At 39.1% G+C, this 22386-nt stretch overlaps 1 protein-coding gene across 1 annotated transcript in view; it reads right to left on the bottom strand.

Annotated features, from left to right (window-relative positions):
* Positions 1–972: 972 nt before the first annotated feature.
* The window catches only part of LOC121961165 (fatty acyl-CoA reductase 1), a 66893-nt gene continuing 45479 nt past the window's right edge, over positions 973–22386 (bottom strand). The window contains exons 4-12 of the mRNA XM_042511044.2: positions 17003–17182; positions 16094–16271; positions 13243–13287; positions 12003–12121; positions 10771–10838; positions 7149–7320; positions 6542–6671; positions 5619–5746; positions 973–4693 (exon numbers count right to left, since the gene is read on the bottom strand). Coding sequence (XP_042366978.1) covers positions 4531–4693; positions 5619–5746; positions 6542–6671; positions 7149–7320; positions 10771–10838; positions 12003–12121; positions 13243–13287; positions 16094–16271; positions 17003–17182 — 1183 coding nt within the window. The 3' untranslated portion in view covers positions 973–4530. The remainder of the gene's footprint in view (positions 4694–5618; positions 5747–6541; positions 6672–7148; positions 7321–10770; positions 10839–12002; positions 12122–13242; positions 13288–16093; positions 16272–17002; positions 17183–22386) is intronic.

Raw genomic sequence — 22386 nt, 5'->3', positions numbered from 1 at the left:
AGAAATTAAAGGACTGCAGAAATTAAATCAGGTCCGGGTAGCTGATTTGTGCAGAAAGACTCAAAGGTACATTGGTAAAGAGAGCTCGTGGGATGTAGGTAATTAAATGTTCACAGTGGAAGAACAGTCAACATTTACATGATGTTTTTAAATGGAAAAAATCTAAAATTATTGTTATTGCAATTATTGTGTTACTTACTTACTAAAAGTCAGAGTGAAATCGTACCCATTTCTTGAAGTCGGACTAACACACCAAGATAATGAGATTGGGGGTTGCTATATTCAGACCTGAACTTGGGTGAGGTTCTGGACATGCTCCATAGCCCTTAGAAGTCAGCATCACAACAGCATCGATTTGTATAAGAAACCTGGGAAAAACAAAAGAAGAAGAAGGGAAGAAAACAAAACAATACAAAGGTATCAAGGATTAGGGTTAGGTATCCATGTTTTCACCACGTGACATTCAACCCATATGCTGCTTACTAACTTGATTAGTATGTAACGTAATAGAAGAAGAAGAAGGTCCAATAAGCAATTAGCTGAAACATGGCAGCCTACAGTGATGGAGTCTGACATGCTTTCATCAATAAATCCATTCTCCCCAGGTTCTGGTAAACTGGGAAATACTTAAACGTACTTACTTTTGCTGTGCACTGCTTGTAGTAATGTAGTATTAAGTAGGAGAGGAGTTATGTTAAGGATGGCTCCAGTGCATCATTGTGCCATGATTTTAGGTCTGCTGAAAAATCCTGGACACAGGAATGGTGAAAAACAGTTATAACAGACAACAATGAAGTAAAGTTCCCAGTCTGTTCACATGTTTTCAACAAGTATTCTCTAACATTTTCAGTGTGTTTAGAAAGAAACTGCTGATTTTGCTTTACTAGGACTTTAATGATGCTGTTATTATTGAGATTTTGTAAAGAAACTACCTGGTGATGTAGAGGTAAGGTTTAATGGACTGCAGCACACTTGGAGTTTTCTCTTCTAGTTTATTTCAGTTTTGCCAAGCAGACTTTGAATGAAGTGTTGTCAGAGCAAGGACTAAAGGTGGTCAAACAAGTTGTAAATGACACCAGAAAGTAGTAAGATGAAGTCATTGGTTACGCGTTGCTGTTGTAGCTCCAGCCTGCGGTTTTCCGTACCAACAGAGCTCTGCATTTGGTTTACAAACAGCAAAGACAGTACTTTGTTGTGAAACACACATACAGAAGAGCAAACCTCCGTAACAACACTGTTACAATAACGCTGCAAGAACAATGATGATACCACTTCATCATACAGGCCTCGTATGACTGCAGACATTTTGGTTTATTATCCCCCTCTGAAATTAGGAGGACAGTTACCATGATTACACCACAGACATGAGCTTTGCATAAACATTTATTTAGTTGCGTCCCTTTTTCTCCCATATTAGACTTATAACTGTTATTTGTAATCTGTCAAAGAGTCAAGCCTCGCAACACAAACAATACTGTACACAGTTTTTTCATTTGTTTAGTAAAAATCACACCTGCCTGTCGCACTTAAACACTTTTGGTAGACTCTGTGGGAAGCTCTGTTGGTGAAATCCTGTGAAGACACTCACCAAGCAAAACAAAAAAATCAACAGTCAAATACAATTTTTGGTAGTCTATAAGAATAATATGTAGTTCAACTATTTACAGATCTTCCAAACTGGGGTCAAGGATGTAATACCAGGAAGACCTTAAATTCCTTATTTATAACCTAGCACTTTTGTGATTTAGGTCCAGACTAACATATAGTAGGTCACAGTTGCTTAAAAATAGTCCAATTCTCCATTGGGTAAGATATGGCAAACCTCAGGGCTCTGTACTTGGTCCACTGCTGTTCACAATATCCTTATGTTCGGCAGAATAATTTGCAGCTGCAGCATGAATCTTCGCCCTTATGCAGATGACACTCAACTCTATATAGCAATAAGTGCAAAGATTGCTCCATGCCATATCTTGATGTCAAAAGCAGTTTGATAAATCTTTTCTCACACACAGACAAAACTGAAATCTTTCTCTTTCTGGTTTAAATGGGAAAATTTTAGCCTTCAACAGAGTTGCCTGCTTCTTTGGGGATGATTCTGTGGTCTTTCTTTACATATAAATACATGATCTTTCTCAGACATATCTAACAAACCGCATGACTTCTTCATTATTCTAAGGCCTGCCTCAAGAACTAAAAGAAATCTTCAGTCAATACTGCCTTCATTTTCACATGGCATAAACCTCAAGTTTCCTTCAGCCATGCCTGCTGCTATCTGCTGAGTGCCCTGATGGCTCATTTTCCTTCTGCTGACTCAAGTATTAGCATTACATATGAGTAACATCATCTGTTCCTTGAATAAAACAGACCCTGTGATGTTTGAAAAACCCATATTTAACAGCTGTTGTTCTGACTGTATTTCTAGAAACTTCAATGATTCCTCGAACCATTTTGATGAAAATGCTGCTCCAAAACAATGATTTCAAACCCATTTCTCAAACTGCAACTCAGTTTCTTAAGAGTATTTTCTTTTCCACGAAACTACTCGGCTATCAATTTTTTCTGGATCAGGAAACATGTCTGTTGTATGTCTTTATCATGCAGTGGAAGGAATAATTTCCGAATGGTTCGATTCTTTAAGGTTTCTAGAAATACCTTCAGAACAACATTGTTAAACAATGTCCTAGGTAATCATTGTGACTCAAATGTAACAAATGTAAACCAGGGTCCTTCCTACTTTACTAAATTGCTTGCTCTTAACTTTGGTCTCCCAACCTCGCATACCTACAATCTTGGACATTTAAATCACTGGTATTGGACAGGACCTATTCTTTGAACTTCTTAATTTTTGATTTACGACATCAGCATTGGACTTTATAGAATTCCACTTTTTTGTTTCAGCCCTGTCTTCTAGAAATTATGTTTATGCACAACCTGGCAAGTTGCAAAAATGTTGGTACTGAGCCAATCAGCAAAATTTTCAATGAAAAATGTTGTGTATTTTCTACTAATTTAGGCAGTCTTGCAACACAGTATCCAGTCGTAGCGACTACAGCATTTCTTTTTTGTAATTACCTGTTTTCTTTTTTAAAATTTAACTGATGTAAAGATCTTTTCCTAACCATAACCAAAGTGTCTTAATGCCGAAACCTAAAAAAGAAGTCTGGACACATAGCTGGGGATCTGGTATCCATGTCCTACACTACCCCTGCCATCCTCCTCAAACAGCTACCTTGCAAAATCTATGCGATACATGAATGTTGTGTGTCGTTACCTGAGAGAAACGTTGTCTCTGAACATATTCCAGGCAGCGATTACGTCGCCACAACAACATATTTAACAAAGGAGTTCACTAACATACGAACGTAATTTTTAGGAGACAGGGTTGTGTATTTGGCGTGTACATCTGTTACAGTTTAATGTTAATGTGTAATATTTTCACCTATGGTTACTGTTTCACCCGCAGCTGTCTGAGGAGAGAGGAGCGGTCCCTTTTTGAAGTGCCTTTTGAGGTTCTGGGGGAGTTTGTCTTCTTAGAAAACTTGGTTGGAAACTGTTCAGAGACATTGTACAGTATGTGATACCGGGCTATACAAATACACTTGACTCTGATGTACTCTTATTTATATATAATACACTGCCAAGGTCTACCACTTATATCAGACTAGCCTTTGACGCAAGTATAAAGATGTAAAAGTAGTAAACTTAGTTTCAGTACAAACTGCTGTACAAACAGGCAAAAAGTGGATGAGCATTCAAACAAACAAGGATTATGTTCAAAGACATTATTGTTTGTGATAGTAAATAAGTGATAACCTCGACAGCAGGAAAGGTGGCAGATCCAGATGTTTCGGTAAATATGTAGTGATACTGTTGTCTTGTGGTCAGAATTTTGCTTTCTACGAGTCTCAATATGTGGATTGGCCTTGAGACAGATAACCAACAGTTCGTTTTCTGGTGTAATCTTACAAAGGCAGTAGATAACATGTAATGCAAGACATACAGATATCCAAATCACCTGCGTATTAAAGAGAGGAAGTGGATATCCCCACAGTAAAAAACAGAAAATAATCTTGTAGAAATCGTCCTCCAGTGAAGCACTGCCATATTTCAAGTATGAAAAAAAATCATCACAAGGCAAGGCAATGTAGATTCAAGAGGATGGAAACGATGACGTGGAAAAGAAAATGAAGGTCACACAAAAGGCTTATTGTTGCATATATAATTGGCCACTTTGAGAAGAAAACGGCAGGTACAAAATGAATGACAACACTTTTTTTTTTTTGGACGGGGTCTGGTGACTGAACAGTGACAGAAAACTAAACAAATAATTCATGGCTAGTAGACCTCTTTTCTCCCTTCTGAGTGTTTCACACAACTGCAGCCTCCCACCTGTCGAGAGCCCCCAGCTAATCCACACAAAGAGGAGGATTGAGGTCGTCCTTTGTGGATGGTCAGAGTCTCAGATGTTACGTCCTGCTGACAGCTAAAAGGCGAGGGCTGCTGTCTCTGGTTTGAGGCGGCGAGGAAGACTCAGTTGGTTATGGTGCTGGATGCGCGGAAGTAGGAGAGGAACTTGAAACAGAGGCTGACCACAAAGTACCAGATGTTTCTGGCCATCTGGGAGCGGGCGATAAACACCCTCCAGATGAAAACCACCAGCAGGGTGTTGAAAGTGTAGCGGATGTTCCTCAGTCTTGGAAAAAAGACAGGGAGTAGAAAGGAAATAAAGTGATGGTTTTAAAATCACAGAAATAACAAAAAAATGTTCAAGGTTTCCCACACATTCATTTATGTCTGGCAGCCCACCACGATCAGAACATCTGCCGACACGAATAGGTTTTCGATTTTTGGAGCTTAACCGTTCATTCAGAGCACTAGTGACATATACAAAACTGTTTGCTTATTCACTGCAGCACACTCTCGGAGCGCAGAGCGCACTGTGGCACAAACGGAGCAGCAGAAGGTCAGGCGCAGTGAAAGTGAGACTGAACCGTTCACTCTGTGAAGTCTAAAAGTTTTGCTTTCACTCTCATCTATTGATCTGATCAGCTCTGAATGCAGCGGCAGATCAATTATCCTCCCTAGGAGTCACAAACTGCTGCTGAGGAAAAACAGAACCCATGGAGAGCTCTGCCTGTGTCACATTCATGGACCTGCAAAAACCTCCAAATTTAGAGAGGGGACACAGAATGATACATAGGGACACAGACATTTTAAAGCAAAAAAATAAAAAATAAAATAAGTTTGCTGTCATTGCATGTCATTTGTGATTAACAAAAAACCTGAAGTAATTTATCTAGTGTTTTATGCAAATAAAATTATTATCTTTTAGTGTCAAGGTTAAGTTTTGTACAAACTAGTATCTGATTTCCCTCTTAAGAGACACATTCAATGGTGTTAAAATGATAAAAAAAAACTATTGTTCTTTATTTTATTAGGACACACGTGGGGAATGTAGCAAAAGCAAAACATCTGCTGAACTGCATTTATGGAGATAAGTTGTATTTCTTTGGTGTATGTGAGACTCCTGCCTTTGTTTTTATGTCATAAACAATCCACTGGCTGGACAGATTGATGATCTTCTGTTGTTTTTATGTTGTATTTTCTTGTTGACTTACTTCCTCAGATGCTGCCTGGCAGCAGGAATGTCAGACATGTCTTCATTCAGGACGTACTTCTTGGTGCCGATGCAATAATTCTCGATGTACTCGGGCCAGTTCAGCTGGCGCACATCAAAGTTAAATGCCTGCAAGATTAAAAAAATGGTCAGGAGGACACTGAAACCAAAACAAAACCAAAGCTACTGCTAGCTACTACCTCAAGCTGGTGAAACTATTTGACATTAAAAATTAAGGTGACATTCCACTCTGCCTCACTAGATGGAGCAAAAGACTAAAACAATGCAAAAAATGTAGAAAGAGCAGAGGGACAATATAATAAACTGCTTTAAAAAGCAATAGTATCTTCAGTGGTGGAAGAGCTTCTCTCTTTTCTTGAGGTTTAAGCCCCCCAAAATATTTAGCACATGTGCATTTGTCTCTGACAATAAAAACATGAGAGATGTAGACAATTTTATTTTATTTTGATTAGCTATTATATGGTGACTCATAGATGCAATAATGCATCCAGTAAAACAGGTGGTGGCATGCAACCGCAGAAGCAATGGTTGCAACTTACCATAAACAGAAAGAAAGATAAGCAACTATGCAATATTTAAGCAGAAAGTATCATATTTCCACCATAAATTGATGTGGAAGAGGCATAAATTTGTGCCTAAAAATTCACCAGAATGTTTGAAATGAAGTGTTCGATGCTCAAAATGTCTGCTGCTTTACATGTGTTTGCCCAAACTGTTGTAACAAAACCTACACCTTTAAGCACATAGTTTCACATGGGTGAAAGGGGGTTTGTAACGACCAATAAGATGGTGTCAGATGAAGAAAATATACTGGTTCAGACTGGATCAAACAATGTTTCCTAAATAAGTTTAGAAAGTAGAATATTGGGCTAAAGCAGGCAGCATGCACATGGATTAATGTACCTTTCTGTCCTCTGGGGTCATCTGGCTCATCAGCATGTTCAGGTTCTCGGAGTTCCACTCCCAGTCCTGACTGCTGAAATACTCCAGCAGGCTGATGGCCTTGTGCAGACGATTGAAGATGCGCATCATCCTAAAGTAAGAGAGAGGGAGGAGGAGGTTAGAGGTTACCACAGTTGAATTTTTCTTTGGAGTTTAAATATTTCATTTTTTCATAATCATTCATTTTTTTGTTGCATTTATTTCTGTTTTTTTCCAATTGTTTTTATTTATGTATTCATTATTATTTTTATTTATTTATTTATTTATTCTTATTTTTATTTAACATTCTTTATTATTTTATTTTATTTATTTAATTAATTAATTAATTAATGTAAATTATATGACTTAGACATCACAGGTCATTCTAAGTCAGCCAGGTTGGGGAAGGTTAAATAAAAGGTTAACTTTTCTTCTGCAGTATCAATACTCGCAAGATTTGTAAGACATATGGGCACATATGGATGAGATGTGGCTGTATATATATATATGATTTATTATTAAACTCTGCACAAAACTAAATAAAAAGTTGATCAAAAAAAAAAGTTCAACAGACAGCTGGGAGCCTTACTGCGGCTTTTGTCCAGAGAGACGCAGGACGAGGTCGTAGATGAGGGCGGGGAACTTGTGGCTGACGAGGATCCAGTACTGGTTGATCAGATAGTTGGAGGTGATGTTGGCGTTGGGCCGGCGGAAAGCCTGATCCAGCGGGTTCCTCTTGAAGGACGACATCACATGGTGCTCTGCAAAAGGGACATGCAGGTTTAGAGCATCAATTCAACAAAATAACAACAAAAATCAGTATTTATGTCTGATAGAGAATGCAAAGAGAAAAGATCTAGCTCCAATACTAGTCTTGCTCCAGCCCCAGCTTGTAATTTTAACCCTGTGAAAGCAGAGTGGCTTGATTTCTTTCAAAAACATGGGAGAAAGGCAATGAGCAATGAAAGAAATGACCCAAAAATTTGCAAGAAATTTACCTGAAGATTAAGAAAAAACATACAAAAACACCACAAAATATATAAGATAAAATAAAAATAAGAGAAAAAAACCCCACAAATTACAATAAATTTATAACTTTTTTATTTTTAATCATTGAGTTTTTGGAGATTCTTGGGCACCTTCAGAACAGAGAAGAGTTCAGGATCTCCAGGTATATGTATTTTTTGGAAAACCAGATGTTTAGCTCTGTATACGGCATACAGTAATATATGAGAAACACAAACTAGAGACAGCCTTGCTCTTAAAGTCAGTGAGAAAGTGGGGATCTCAAGATGCAACGAAGAGGAAAAAAAAGGTCCTTAAAAGCTTTTTTAAAAAGCTCAGGTTATCAGCATCCACTGAGCAGGAACAATGAAATGGTTGACAACACGCGAACTGCAGTTTCTGTACGAGGTTCATGCCGTCCAGGAACCATAGCCGGCCTTCTTTATAACATGATTTTCCAGCTCAGATTCTCGGGGGAATATCAGGCGGAAAGCCGCCACACAATGACTCCCCCCACTGGGCAGCACAGCCGCCTCCTCCTCCTCCTCTTCCTCCCAGAATCCAGCAGCAGCCATCCACAGATACAGAGAGCAGCCATGTGACCGCAGACGTTACATCACACACAGCACGCAAACTAGGCCTTTGCACCGTGCGTTTCCATGGCAACAGATATGTGGCAGTTGCAAGGGGCCGAGATGACCGGATCTGAGGTGACAGCCAGCTGTGGCCGCCGCCCCCCTCCGCCCCCCCCCAGCCCAGAGTATCGCAGCTAACCTTGAGATGTCCTCTGAGGTCTGGCCAAGTAGAGATAAAATAATTCAAGCTGGAGTACCCACAATTCTTTGCAAGCAACAGGGAGCTGGATCCTCCTTTTTTTTATTTTGAATATCATTACCAGAAAAAACGAATTTTGTCTGACCTCTTCTGTTGTTTTGTTTCTCTGATCTTTGTGTGTTAGATTAGCTTCATTCCTGCTCCTCGTTTGGGCCGGCGAGATTAGAGTACACGGTTCCTCTTTCATAACAGGGAGTTGCCGTGATGAGACCTAATCCCGCCACGAGCCATCTGGTGGCAATTTCCTCGGTGAAGGGAGCATGTTTGCTAATCTGAAGGGAAATGGGAGAAGAGAGGGTCCCATGTGTCATCCTCTCTGCCTGACATCCACCGCTCTCTAATCCCACTGTATGTGACGACCTCTGGCACGCAAACAATGAGAGTTTTCGCTCTTTATGTGTAGTTTCATCGCTGCCGTCGTGATCTCAGACGCTACCAAACACAGAGGCTCTGAGCACGAATTTATATTGACCGCACATATACAGAAATTTGCATGAAAATGACAGATCCATCTTTAAACTACCTAAAAGACGTACATGTGATGCAGATCACATCATAAGTAAAATAAGTTTGTGCTTTCAGAAAACAATCACACGCTGGATCTTGAATACATGTTTTCACTTGAGTTTTTTTCTATTAATTGGGGTCAATTTTAGAAACTATTTATTATTAAAAACGCAATTTTTCCTGATTCTTACACCCAACGCTCAGTAAAAAAGAAGTAAAGCTTTTCTTCGACTGAAAATGTTTTTATTTTCAAACTTTAACCCTTTGAAACCTAAACAAATTGGCCTAATTTCTTTCAAAAACATGGGACGGAGGCAATGAGCAGAAATTAGTTGGAAATTAGTAAAATATAAAAGAAAATTACCTTAACAACGTCAGCAACAACAATAATTTGGATAATTATTACCTCCACATGTGTGACGTCTCGGGCCCAAGCCCTTCTTCAGACATGAAAAAGGTGCAGAGATAAAACACGTCAGTCCCGTAGTGTGTCGCATGATTATTTGTAGGCATCTTTGGATTTTAGACTCACCTGTGCATACAGGTACTAATGTGGTGTATCTCTGCCTTTTTCTCTTGTCTGAAGAGGAGCTTAGGCCCAGAACGTCACACGTGGACTTATATAAATGGAGCATCATCTAGTTTGCTATTTGTGCATTTTTGCATCTATTTTGGTTCCGCCAGCACAAAGTATTTAAACGCTTTTGGGTACTTTTTTCTAAAGGTTAAGTGATCACAGGAGGATTCATCCTCTGGGCGCCACTAATGTCTGTACCAAATTTCTATACATCCCATTCTATGGTTGTTGAAATATGTAATTAGCTAAATGCAAAATTTAACCTGACTGTTGCACTAAATAAGTTTATCTCGAATTGGTATATGGGTGCTTTGGAGTACAGTAGAGGGTAAATTATTTTTTAAAAAAAAGTTAATTCAGAAAATTTGAGTCATGCTTATTCCTAAAATAATTTTACGATAATGAATTTAATAAAAATGTAAATGTGAGTTTTGTGTTAAATATTTTTATTTTCAGCGCAATCACCAACTGCTGTAAACTGTCAGCTGCCACTACAAAACGTTTCACCGTTGTTTTCTGTGCTTTTCTATCTAAAAATGTTTTGCACTGGTCAGAGGGTAATACCCGAAGAAATATTTCATTTATTGAAAAAAGTTTGAGAACCATTACACCTGTGCACATGTTAGTGGATCACCAGAGTCAGTAGGATTCATCCTCCTGGTACCATGAATGTCTGTAATAACAATCATAGCAATCAATTCAAAAGTTGACTTTCTTTTCTTCGTATAAACCATTTTTATAATTTTTATGCAATTAGTGTTATCTTGCCTTTTCAAACCTATGGAAAATGATTAAATGTTGCATTAAAATATCAAAAAAGCTTGTGATTAATTTTAAGACTAGAAAAGGCAAAGATGGTTTAAGGGAAATCTAAGAAAATATATATGTTTGGGCGAATGTTCCTTAGCCAAAACCTTTCTTCCAAAATGTGCTTTTATGACAATACTTGAAGCTATTTTTTAAAAATTTAAAACCCTTTATGTGCCTACCTCTCAAGAATAAGCTCATATATCTAGAGGCGTCTTGTATATGAAAGGAAAACACTGGAAAACAACTGTTTCCAGCAGGTGGCAGACGCTCTCCACAGCAGCCCCGACCACAACCAGCACAACTTGACTACATCACGGGGACGTTATGTCACAACAGCAGAGTATTGATTTGTGATGATGAACGGGACAGCAATGTTGTGGGATGCCGAGCAGGCGCAGACAAAACAGCTCTATAAATATTCGCCTGCAGTGACAGGTTTCTATTACCTCTTAAGCAAGACAGCAAACAGTGTACCTACCAATCTCTCCCCAGTGGAACGGGTTGATGCCGCCGGTCGTGCAGTTGTACACCAGAGCGGTTTTAGGTCTGCAAGGTGCGAGAGAGGAAGATCATAATTATGCCAATAAAAACAGATATTTGACTGTATTTCCTGGATTAAGCTATACAACTATGGTGCAATAAAAGTGCTTTAAAACACAGGTGATTCTTGAGGGTATACTACTCTGAGACAACACATGAAGACCTTTATATCGAATGTATAGGCTGCTAAACTGAGGGATAACTATATTAACCTCTTAAATAAAGCTTTTCACATATTTTCAAATGTGGAGTTAATACTTAACTTTTATTTTTCTGTTTTTCTGTTTCCTTCTGAAAATAAGTACAGGTTGTCAGATACATAAACAGTGATATAATCACATGACAGTTGGTAATAGTGATGCATAATTACATTTAATGCATTTGTGAGACATGAACTGTCTTAATCTCTACAAAATACATTTGTTTTAATATAATTTAGGACTCAAAGCCATTTTTTTTCAAGTTTATTATCTCTATTAAGCTACATAATATGGGAGTGGGCTGTTTTTTCCCCAGATTTGCAAATTTTAGCGTAGTGGTGCAAGAAAAACTTTTGTTATGACCTATAAATAGTCCTTTCCTTGCACCAATTAACGTCTAATTTTCTGTCCAATTTCTATCTTGTTGGCTGAAAATCTTTTATCTCCTTTAATAGCTGCTTATACTGTCACACAATTATTGAACCATTTTCCAAGGTTCAATAATATTTTTTTTTAACATGTCAGACTTGAAGTAAAATGGATGTTTGTTAAACTTTAATAGCTTTCCAACAGCGAGCAGCTCGTTTTAGGCTGCAGAGTATCTGTCCTTGATACACCCTGTATTGAGGATTCTTTTACCAGGAAAACTTATCTTTTGATTATTATCTATAAAGTTTTTTCACTCTCAGTTTTATTTTTCATTTCAGTTTTCGTCAACCATCATAACCTTGAGGACAAAAGCCACAGTCCTTTTATGTTCAGTAATATTTTCAAAAGTTTATCTGAGGTTAATACAGCAGTGTGAAGTAGACAAAGTTGTAAGTTTATAATTTTCCCCTACTGTTTCTCCACTGGGGAAACACAACAAGGGAATCTTAAACTAAAAAGCCCCCCTATCAGAGGTGAAAAAGTCTGAGCCGGGGACCCATGTTTACAGATTTCCAGACTAACCTCAGGGTGAAGCACTGACCTGCGCACCGCGGTGTACCAGCCAGCAGCCAGGGTGAGGTTAATGACCACGTCCACGGGGATCAGGTCAGCCACCGCATCGTTGTTGGCTCTCATGGTGCGCAAGATCCCCTTTCCAGCCTGATTACAGAAGAACACACAGGTCTTAAGACTCTAAACAGCAATGCTTTTTAAACGCAGAAAAGTCTGAAGGAACAGTTCGACCCAAAATCAAAAACACATTTTCCTCCTCTTATCTGTAGTGCTGTTTTTCTGTTTAGATCGTTTTGGTGTGAGTTGCAGAGTGTTGGAGATATCGGCTGTAGAGATGTTTGCCTTCTCTCCAATATAATGGAACTAGATGACACTCGGCTTGTAGAGCTCAAAGTGCCAAAAAATACATTTGAAAAATTCAACAACAATGACTCTTTCCAGAAATCACGACCCAGTTACTCTAAAATAACCCACAAACCTTGTTGTGAGCACTTTAATGTGGGAACTATTTTTTTCTTCCCAAATATAGGGTTTGGTACCATTTCAGTACTTTAAGGGTACCGCCTGAATTATGTCACTACTACCAAATACCAATTCAATCGGTTTCAAATTTCAGTACCAAGTAGTGCACCTGGATGAGACTGCCGGGTTTAGAAAGGAGTTTTTCAAATGTTATTTTTCTGGCACTTTGAGCTCCACAAACCAAGTGCCATCTACTTCCATGATATTGGAGAAAAGGCAGACAATTCAATTCAGCTTTATTGTCATTTTGCTATACATTTACATGCAGAGCAGAATGATTTCTTTTAGAGATCTCAGGTGCAAAATATAAAAATAAATACCAACAGAAAACACTAAAAAGAAACTAACAGTCAGTAAAAACATCCCAAAGAACAAACAGTCCCTACAAAACAATATAAAACAGAATATTTAAAAAGTGCTCAGCACAGGTATAAAGTTAGAAAGTGCAGAATGATGTGTGCAAAGTACAGTAAGGGGGGTAAATTGCAGATTAAGTCTTAGCTGCAGAATCAGATGGATGGGCTATTCAACAGCCTATGAGCCTGTGGGAGGACGATTCATCTCTACAGCCGAAATCTCAAACACTCAGCAACCCACAGCAAAAAAATCTAGACTGACAAACCAATGTCCCCATGGAGACAAATAAAGTATCTATAATAAAATATCAATAGCACCACAGGTAAGAGGAAAAATCTGTGTTTTTTGATTTGGTGGTGAACAGTTTCTTTCAGAACATTTTTACTTACAGCTATAAAGACTCCGCTCGGCCCGTTGAAGTTATCGATCCAGCCCTGAGGTGTGAGAACAGAGAAAAAGTGTAAATCCTTTGAGCTTTCTCTCGATTCAGATCAAGTTAAAGATAAAAACAGAGACATGCATGTGGTTAAGCACATGTTCATGTGTGCAGAATCAGCTGTTTCGTGGTGATGTTACTTCCTGCAGTGGGAGACCAGGGGACGCTGGGAGGCAGTGATTGTCGACTTCAATTAGAGCGCATTAAAAATGGATGAAACCACTGGTTATAGACTGCCGCAGTTTCCAACATGTGGGACTGGAGAGCCATTCTGCGGTCGAGGCCGAGGCTTGTCCTGAGTCTAATAATACGCTCTGGCACAGATAAAGCGCGTGAGAGGTGGTTTTAGCAGCACTACAATCTGTTGATGGCTTCATGCCCGGCCAAAGGGGCACACGGATCTTTGAATTCATATTTTGCATCATATGTATTGGTAAAACTGTCCGTTTCTGAAGACATGGAGTCAAAACTAGATGCATATTGTGGTCGTAAACACCCCACACTTTAACACAAACATATAAATAGGCAGCCCCCACCCCTCTGCCCCACAGTGCCTACTGGCACAAGCTGCCAAGGCGATTTCATGGCCAAGCGTGAGTGAGGCCTTTTCAAGAGTCGCTGCCAGGCCGGGCTTACAACTGAAGGCTGAGCTCAGAGCCAGGAACTGCTGTCAGGGTCCCAGCGTGCACACACAAGGCCTACATTTCCCTGACGCCAGATAAACAAGGACTTCCCTGTGTTTCTCTGCTGTTTGGTTCATGCAGCATCATCTTTATAATACTCTGCTAATATCTGCTTCACGGGGAGGTTCGGAGCATCATGAGCATCTAAAAAGTAGCTGTCGACTGATGCATGCGACACTAAACTAATAAAATAATGACCTCAAAGGCAGAGTCGATGACCATGATTCAGAACACTTTTTTTGTGATTTCACTTTTTTCACTCTTTTTCACGATGGACGCTGATGTTATCCTCGGAAAGTGTAACATCGGCCTCACAACAAATGATTTTTAAGAGGCTTCGAGCTTTCCCAGAAAAATTTCCAGCGTCAGAATAAAAATGCAAGAGTTTCACGTTGGTTGGTGTGCTTCTGATTTTGATCTCAGCCGTCAGTATGATGCCAAAAAGACGATGGGCTGTCATGCCAGAGAGTCATAACATTTTGGTTGGAATGAAATTCGGGTGGATGCTATTTTAAATGTATATCAACTTTAGAATTTAACTTGTGGAGGTTAAAATGATGATGTTTTGCAGACATTGGATTTTGGTGTCCAAATCTTATGATTAAGTTTCATTATTTCACATAAAGATGACATTGGACATTTAATTTTGGTCAACCAATGTCAAATATTTTAAGTTTACCTTCTTCAGTTTGTTGTCCTTGTTTATAGCTGCATGTTGATTTCTGTATATGTGCAGTACACTGAGAGCGACAATGACAAAATTATTTGTATTTGTACTCAGACTTAAGCCAATAAAGCTGATTCTGGTGGCAAAAATACAGACTGACCCTTTAACTATGAACTGCGGATCACACAAACACTTCTTTACTTAAAGATTAAAGTTGCAATAGTGTCTGATATTTATATTCTTGCAGTATGTTCAAAGTGATTCAAATCCTCAGTTATGTGAAATGCAAATGTTGAAAAGTTGTCGGGACGCCCGCAGCACCAGCAGCTTGACTGAAAGCAGCTTATATCATGGATGTAATGCAAACTTCAACTTTCACAGTCTAAGTCTCTGGCCTTTACATGAACTTCTCTGCACTCTTCAACTTCCCACAGTCAAAGTGACATTCAGCATGTCAGCGAATCTCCGCCCTCGGAGTCCCGTTTCAGCCCTCAACTCTCCCACCGCAGCAGCTGTTTGAGTCCACTGAAGTCTTCAGCCAAACGAAAATAAATTACTGCTACCACCACCTCTATCAACAACCTTCTCCAGGATCACTGCCTCCACCTTTAACCAATTTGCTTTAATCCTCGGCCACTTAAGATAAAACCCAGGAGGGAGCGGCATTGACCTGTGCAAGATTACATCAATCAATATCTAATTTCAATTTGTTTTACCATCACAGGACAAATAATGAGCAGCGGATCAAGAAAACCCGAGTCACTCAAACATGTTGATTAAACCTGTGAAACTTGAAGAAAGTTGCTTGATTTCTTTCAGAAAACATGGGAAGGTGACAAGCAACTTAACAAGAAAAGGCCCAAAAAATAGCAAGAAATTAAAAAAAAATTTCATGACCTAATTTTAAAAATAGAAATATAAGTTTAGTTCACTCTATATTTTTTTCCCTAAAAATGTTCTAATAATTCTCTCACTTGGCCTTTTTTCTTTTTATAGCAAATGGCCCAAAAAATACCAAGACATTATATTATCTTAATATTAATATTAAAGTTAAATATATATATTTTTATAAATAAAATAATTTTAAATATATAATTAAGAGAAATATAAATTAATTTATTTCTGGATTTTTTTTCTCTGTTTTTGATTATATAGAAAAATCCCCCCCAGCTAATTTTCTGATTATTTCATGGTCACCTTTTACTAATATCTTGCAGTTTGCAGGACATTTCTTGTCAAGCTGGTCATTATGTTTTTTCTGTGTTTTTACAAGAAAAATAAAACCAATCTTCTCAAGTTTCAGAGGTTTAAATGGCGGGGGAAAGGTATCATAATGCAGCACAAGAAAACTGACATCAATCCAGGTGTTAAAGGGTTAACCTTTACTGTACTGAAATATGCCACAGAGCAATACGTATGTTGCTCTGTGAGAGTTAAACACTCAGCCGACTCACGGGGAACGGCTCCTGCCAGCTGGCTCCCACTATGGAGGGTCTGATGATGGCGATGTTGAGTTTGTCCTGCTCCTGCTGCACCACGTACTCGGCCAGGGCTTTGGTGTAGGTGTACGTGTTGGGCCTGTCGCCGATGAGCCGCGGCGTGATGTCACGCACGATGCCGTCGTCCATCCACCTGAAGCCAGACAGGAGGGAGATGGTCAGAGCGTGTGTGGTACTTTGAACCTATTTGTGTATTAATATCATCAATAACTGCACCATAAGGGATAAAATACTATGTGTAAATGTATACAGAGTAGTATCAGCTTTAACTGAAGTACCAGTCTCAGTTTATCATCTGGTGCATCAGACTGTCCACACAAGACACTCAAAAGACACTGAAAGCAATTCATCACTTAAAAATCTGAAAAATAAATGCTAATACAAGTCGTTGATGTTTAAGACACATGTATACTCTGCCTTTCAAAGTAAGATATTATAAACTAACAAATATACCGTTTCTGGCATTGATTCAGGAATCAGGACTGATTATCAAAACCTGAAAATATCAAGAATAGTTTGGTCTCGTTAAGTTATCTTTTAAATCAAATATTTCCTGACCTTATTAGGACATCAGGAAACACTGATGGCTTCTTTTAGTAGATGAAAAACAGTTTTGTTGAGAGAACATGTTTATATTCCCAAGACGAAGAAGCAAATATTATTTTAGTATCAGCACTGGGAAAGAGTGGAAACAACTTTGCTTTCCAGGTGTGTCAGACAGCACGTCTGGTGAACTCTTTTAAAGTTTATTATTAGGCTTCAGAAACTGTGCGTGTTCATCATATCCCGAATGATATGAATCAGACTGAGACGGAATTGATTCCACGTCCTCTGAGCACAAAAACCAGCCGTTCTTTCACTCACTCGAGAGACTCGATGAGCTTCCGAGGCTCGACCGGTGGCGGGTAGATGACCTCGTCGATGTGCTTGCGGTTGCAGTTTGCATAGGCGGTGGAGATGTGAACGAAGGCCTCGAGGTGGTGCATCTGCTGGGCCAGGCTGAGGAGCTGCTGTGTGGCGATCACATTCAGCTGCAGGGCGTGTCTGCAGGAGAGGAGAGAGATACACGCTGTCAAATCGTACGTGGGAGGAAAGGGTGTGTGGGAGTCAATGGTTTCTGTGTGCTGAAGATTAAATGTGTGTGTCAGGGAAAAGGCTTTGAGTGTGTGTGTGTGCGTATGCCACACTGCTAATAGTATCTGCGTTTGAGCGTTTGCACGCAACAACGTTTGTGTTTGCTGACTGCTGAGTGTTTACCATACAAATGAGAATTTGCAGACTTGTAGGAATCCGCAGAACAAGATTATAAGCCGGAGCAGAACGACATGATGGTGAGACGCGAAAATCCAAACAGGAGGGAGAGGAGAGCGGATGAGACAGAACCAGAGGGGGGAAACATCTGCTCTCCTCATAAATGTGTTAGTCTCATCATTATTTTCACTGAACGCAGCTTTCAGCTCATACTTCCACTCATCCAGACATCAGCACTCAGAAAAACACTCGACACCAACGAGTGCATGCCGGGTGGGCTGCTCCATTAACAGATTTCACTTCACAGCACCATAAAAACTTTTACTACATGTTTGTCTTTGAGGAGAGAGCTGACGCTCTTCTTGAGATTTCTACATTTTTTTTCTCCCGCGGGAAATAAGCTGTTGTATGTCATTTATATCATTAAGACGATTTTGACTTATGCACGTAGCTGACTTGACAATTCTGCTCCTCAGTGAGGAGATCCAGTGCATCGAACCAAGCGTTCCTAATTTCTCCATAAATTGCATCAAAAAATGACAGAGCTGCATTAAACTGTGAGATGAGGTGTGCATATGCAGACTGAGGGGGCAGATATAGAAACAAAAAAAAAGATTTTTATGATGGAGAGATCAGACAAAGAGAAAAGTGAGTCAGAACAGAGCTGCAGCTAATAGTCATGTTATTAAATAACCTGTAGATTTTTTTTCACTCAAGCAAAAGTCTACAAATGAGAGAAAATATTGAAATAAAACGTTGGCAAGAAATTAGAGAGAAATAAATTAACCTAAACAATAATATATTAAAATAGTTTAAAAAGAACATAAACAAATAAAAGAAAATAACCTTGAAAACAGCCTCAAATATTTAAAAAAAAAGAGATTTTGTTAACATAATTTTAAATAAATCATGAAATAATTATATATTACCTTTTACATTAATAATTTTCTAATATTTTTTTCTCTTTCCATCTTCTTTCTCAAGTTATTTTTCTTGTAAGCTTTTACCAATTTCTTGCAGTTTGTAGAAAATTTCTTGCCAAGTTGTTCTTTGCCTTTTTTCCACATTTTTTAAATAAATCAAACCAATTTGCTTGGTTTTCAAGGGTTGAATGCTTATGAAAGGCATCTGAACGCAACACAAGAAAACTGATGTCAACACAGCTTTCAAAGGGTTACTATTGGATTACAGAGGCACGGATATTTAAAAAATGAGAGAAAATAAACTGTGTCTCTGGTTTTATCTTGAATGTTGCAGCTCTAACCTCCCGTTGGGTTCTCTGCATCAGTGTGTAAGCCTCCTGCAGCCAGCAGTGGATCTGTGTCAGCTCTGGAGTGGAAGTGCAACATACAGAGTCCATTTTCTGCCCGAGGCGACAGTAAGAAAAACTGCAGGTCAGTTTAAAGAGACACTGCGAGATCGAGCGCTCCTCCAGCTCTGCGTGGGCGGTGCTCAGAAGGTGTGTGTGTGTGCACGACGGGAAGATTGAGTGTGTGTGGTGGGCGACGAGTCCACTGGCATGAATCACAAGTGTTCAGGTGGTGCCAGCTTGTTAGCAGCAGCACAGATAAATACAAGCAGAGCGGTGACAGTAATAGGTCCGGTGGTGTTGGTGGTTATTAGAGGACGAGCTGCGTGCGTGGGTACGCCGTCTTCCCACCAGCTTCTGGGATCACATGCAGGGCGTCACGCCGGCAGCAAAAGATGGGTTGTGCCCCCTTTCTGCATCTGACTCATCACCCATCTGTTTCTGCTGTTATGATTCGGATGCAACAACTTGAGAGCTGTGAAGCTCTGATCTCAACTACAAGACAGCACCTCAGAGGATCGTTTTATTGCAGCTTTATCATACTCTGGGTCTCATTTTTGTAGTTTTGGACATCTTTTTTATAATCAAACGGTTCTCTGCAGATCAATTACTGAAATCTGGGAACATTTCTACAATAAAGTCAGACAAGTTGTAAAAAATGTTAAATAATAAAAAATAAACGTTTTTGCAGACATTTTCAATCTTTGCCAATTTCTTGTATAATACTGTAGAGTCTCCCCTTAATAGGCCTTAATAAAAAAATAATAAAAATAAAAATATTACAAGATAAAAGTGAGTCTTTAGGGGGTTCTTGTAAGTCTTTTTTCAACGTTTAAGGCAGTTTAACGGGTATCTTCTGTATTATTCAACATGGATCCTATTTTTTTATATTCTTATGTTGGTCCAGTATTGAACAAGAGGAATGCAGCCCACAGCAATGAAACAGGCTGCAATGTAACCACTTGGGGCAATGGTGCACTGTCAATTTACGTACACTTTAAATGTTCGTTTTTGCTACTGACAGGATCAGATTTTTATCATCAGAGTCTGACAACATTATGGGAACAATCCCGATAGAGATATACCTATTTGAAGACCCATGTATGATCAAAACGTTGTCTTCATTAAAACTTGCATGCATGGATTAAGTGTTCTGGTGTTTTTTCTCCATTAGTCATTCAGACAAAAAAACTTGGAAAAATAGGGTCCAGATTCAAAACTAAACATTTATATTTTATAAATTTGAATACAGTAATATTCATCTATGTATTATATTATCAAGTTCAGGTATTTTCCAAAACAGTTATAACTGTGAAAAACAATTATCAGAGGTGGCCCTTTAAAACTCGATTGAACGATTAAACTGTCCGAAACAGCCTCAAATTAATTTTTGTCAGCACTTTCCCAGCACTATAAAACAATAATCCCCAATTTTACTGTTCGCCTTTGCTTCTCCTCCCAATACGTTCCCACCGGTAGTGTTTCTTGTCTCAGTCAGTACAAAGTTATTGTTTATGAAATGATTTCCAAAGCTACCAAAATAACATCCATGTTTTATAAACAGGAGTTACCCTTTAAGTGCAGATAAAGACCTGCAGATGAAGACCAGCTGAGGTGTCAGCCCCCGACTGAAACCTTTAACAGAGTCGTCTGATTTATGCCCCGCCGCCGCTTACAAGGCCGCTACACATGAGTAATGACGCCGAGAGATGACGGATGTGGGAGGGATGAGAGAGAAAGAGTGAACATGGCAGTGAAAGCTGGATAAAGAGGAGCGAAAAGAAGGCGAAGGCCGCTCAGGGAGAAAGATGGAAGGTGAAGCAACAGAGAGGAGAGACGGACAGAGCAGAGAGAGACGTGAAAGCAGTAACAGATCAATATAAAGCTGCGAGGAAGAGTGCAGTGCAGCAGCTTTACTCTCAAACCGTCACTCAAACCTGATCGTTGCCACGACTACAACAGCATTAAACATGAGGAATCTACCTCCACATATACGCGTACTAGAGCTAAACTATAAGGGAAAATAATTCAACTGCCATTTTTTAGAGCAACATTGCCATCATATTTGTATTTATCTTCTGAAAATGTAATCTCCCTTCATTAAAGAGGACTTATACTCATTTTGAGGTTCATACTTGTATTTTGGTTTCCTGCTAGAACATGTTTACATGCTGAAGTGCTGAAAAACACTTTATTTTCCTCATTCTGTCTGCGCTCGATCACCCGTGTTTACCAATGATGGGCAAAAATGAAGGAACTATTCCTTTAAAACGACTCTTGAAAATGTATGTAGCAGATCAGCCTGTCGAGCACCCGACTGCTCATGAATCAGCGACTTTTCCCATTTGCCCACTCGCTGTTAACGAAGGTCACTACTGAGATGCCAAACTACGGGTGTGATCACATGCTGCTCAGACAGTCGTTCTTCCAACTTCAGCAGGTTTACGAACTTTTGGTCACAAAGTGGAAACAACATGGACACAACAGAGAAGATGTGTTGTATTTTAAAACAACACTTTGATAATAAAAGTGCAAGGGAAACACATCAGGTGAGCCATGAAATGTTATCAGGAACTCATTTTTTTAGATTATTTTAATACCACAATTTGCAGCACAAGGCTACAAAGGTAAGCATGATGTGAATTTGCTCCCCTCAGATGACAAAGGACCTGTCCTACTCCCCCGATGAGTGGCAAGTACTCGTAGTCTTTGTTGGTTGGGTTGGTTACGTTTAGGCATGAGGAGTGGGAGTAAAGCAGAAAAATAAAGGCAAGTCAGTCTTTTGCTATACTATAAAATGCAATTTTGTAACTGGGGTGCCACTAAAAGAACAAGAGATATTTGGTGACATTGCTGTAAAGTCGTTTTGAGTTTACAAAGCCTACCTACATACATGTGAGATGCTGAATCATTGCATTAAAATAAATATTTTATCTTTATTAATGTAAATTTATACATAACTGTAATGAGGAGAAGTTCTGTGGGGTAGTCAGACATGCATGTGCTATAATGGAGCATCACAGAGAAACTCGAGGAAAAATATCAAAACTCAAAAGGTTCGATACATTTACATGTGTCAACTCAAAGGAACCAATACTATCAAAAGAAAAGGTCTGCCCAATACTAGTATTCACCCTCTGATGAAAGCAGCTGTTTCTTTAAGCCCCCTCCTAAAAAAAGGCCAGTCTGCTCTGATTAGTCAGCATATTTGGTCTTACTCTGCATCTCTGCACCTTCATTGCAGCTGGGGAATGACTGCAATGGAGAATAATAACTTAATAGCAGTACTTTCTACCATAAAACACAACCAATAAAGCCTCTAAACCCAAATTTCCACAAATGGACATGTTGAAATATCACCTGAAATCAGGGAGAAATTAACAACAGCAGCAACCAAGATTATGTGTTTCCCTAATGTTAGCATGTGGCTACATGTAGCCGTGTACCTGCAGAGCATAGTGGCACTTTCCACCATGAAAAATCACCATTAAAACTACAAAACACAACTAGACAAGTTCAAGCAGGAAAATGACCCAAAATCTGGGAGAAATTAACAACATCAGCAACCAAGATTACATGTTTCCCTGATGTTTGCATGTAGCTACATGTAGCAGTGTAGGTTTAATAGTGTAAACACTTACAGTAGCGTGCCTGGAGCAGATGACCATATAAAGAAATGTGTCCGAAA

Source organism: Plectropomus leopardus, chromosome 22 (assembly GCF_026936395.1).
Source record: "Plectropomus leopardus strain MGB_pleo_1.0 chromosome 22, ASM2693639v1, whole genome shotgun sequence".
Taxonomy (NCBI): Eukaryota; Metazoa; Chordata; class Actinopteri; order Perciformes; family Serranidae; genus Plectropomus; species Plectropomus leopardus.
This window is presented reverse-complemented; position numbering and strand designations above follow the sequence as displayed.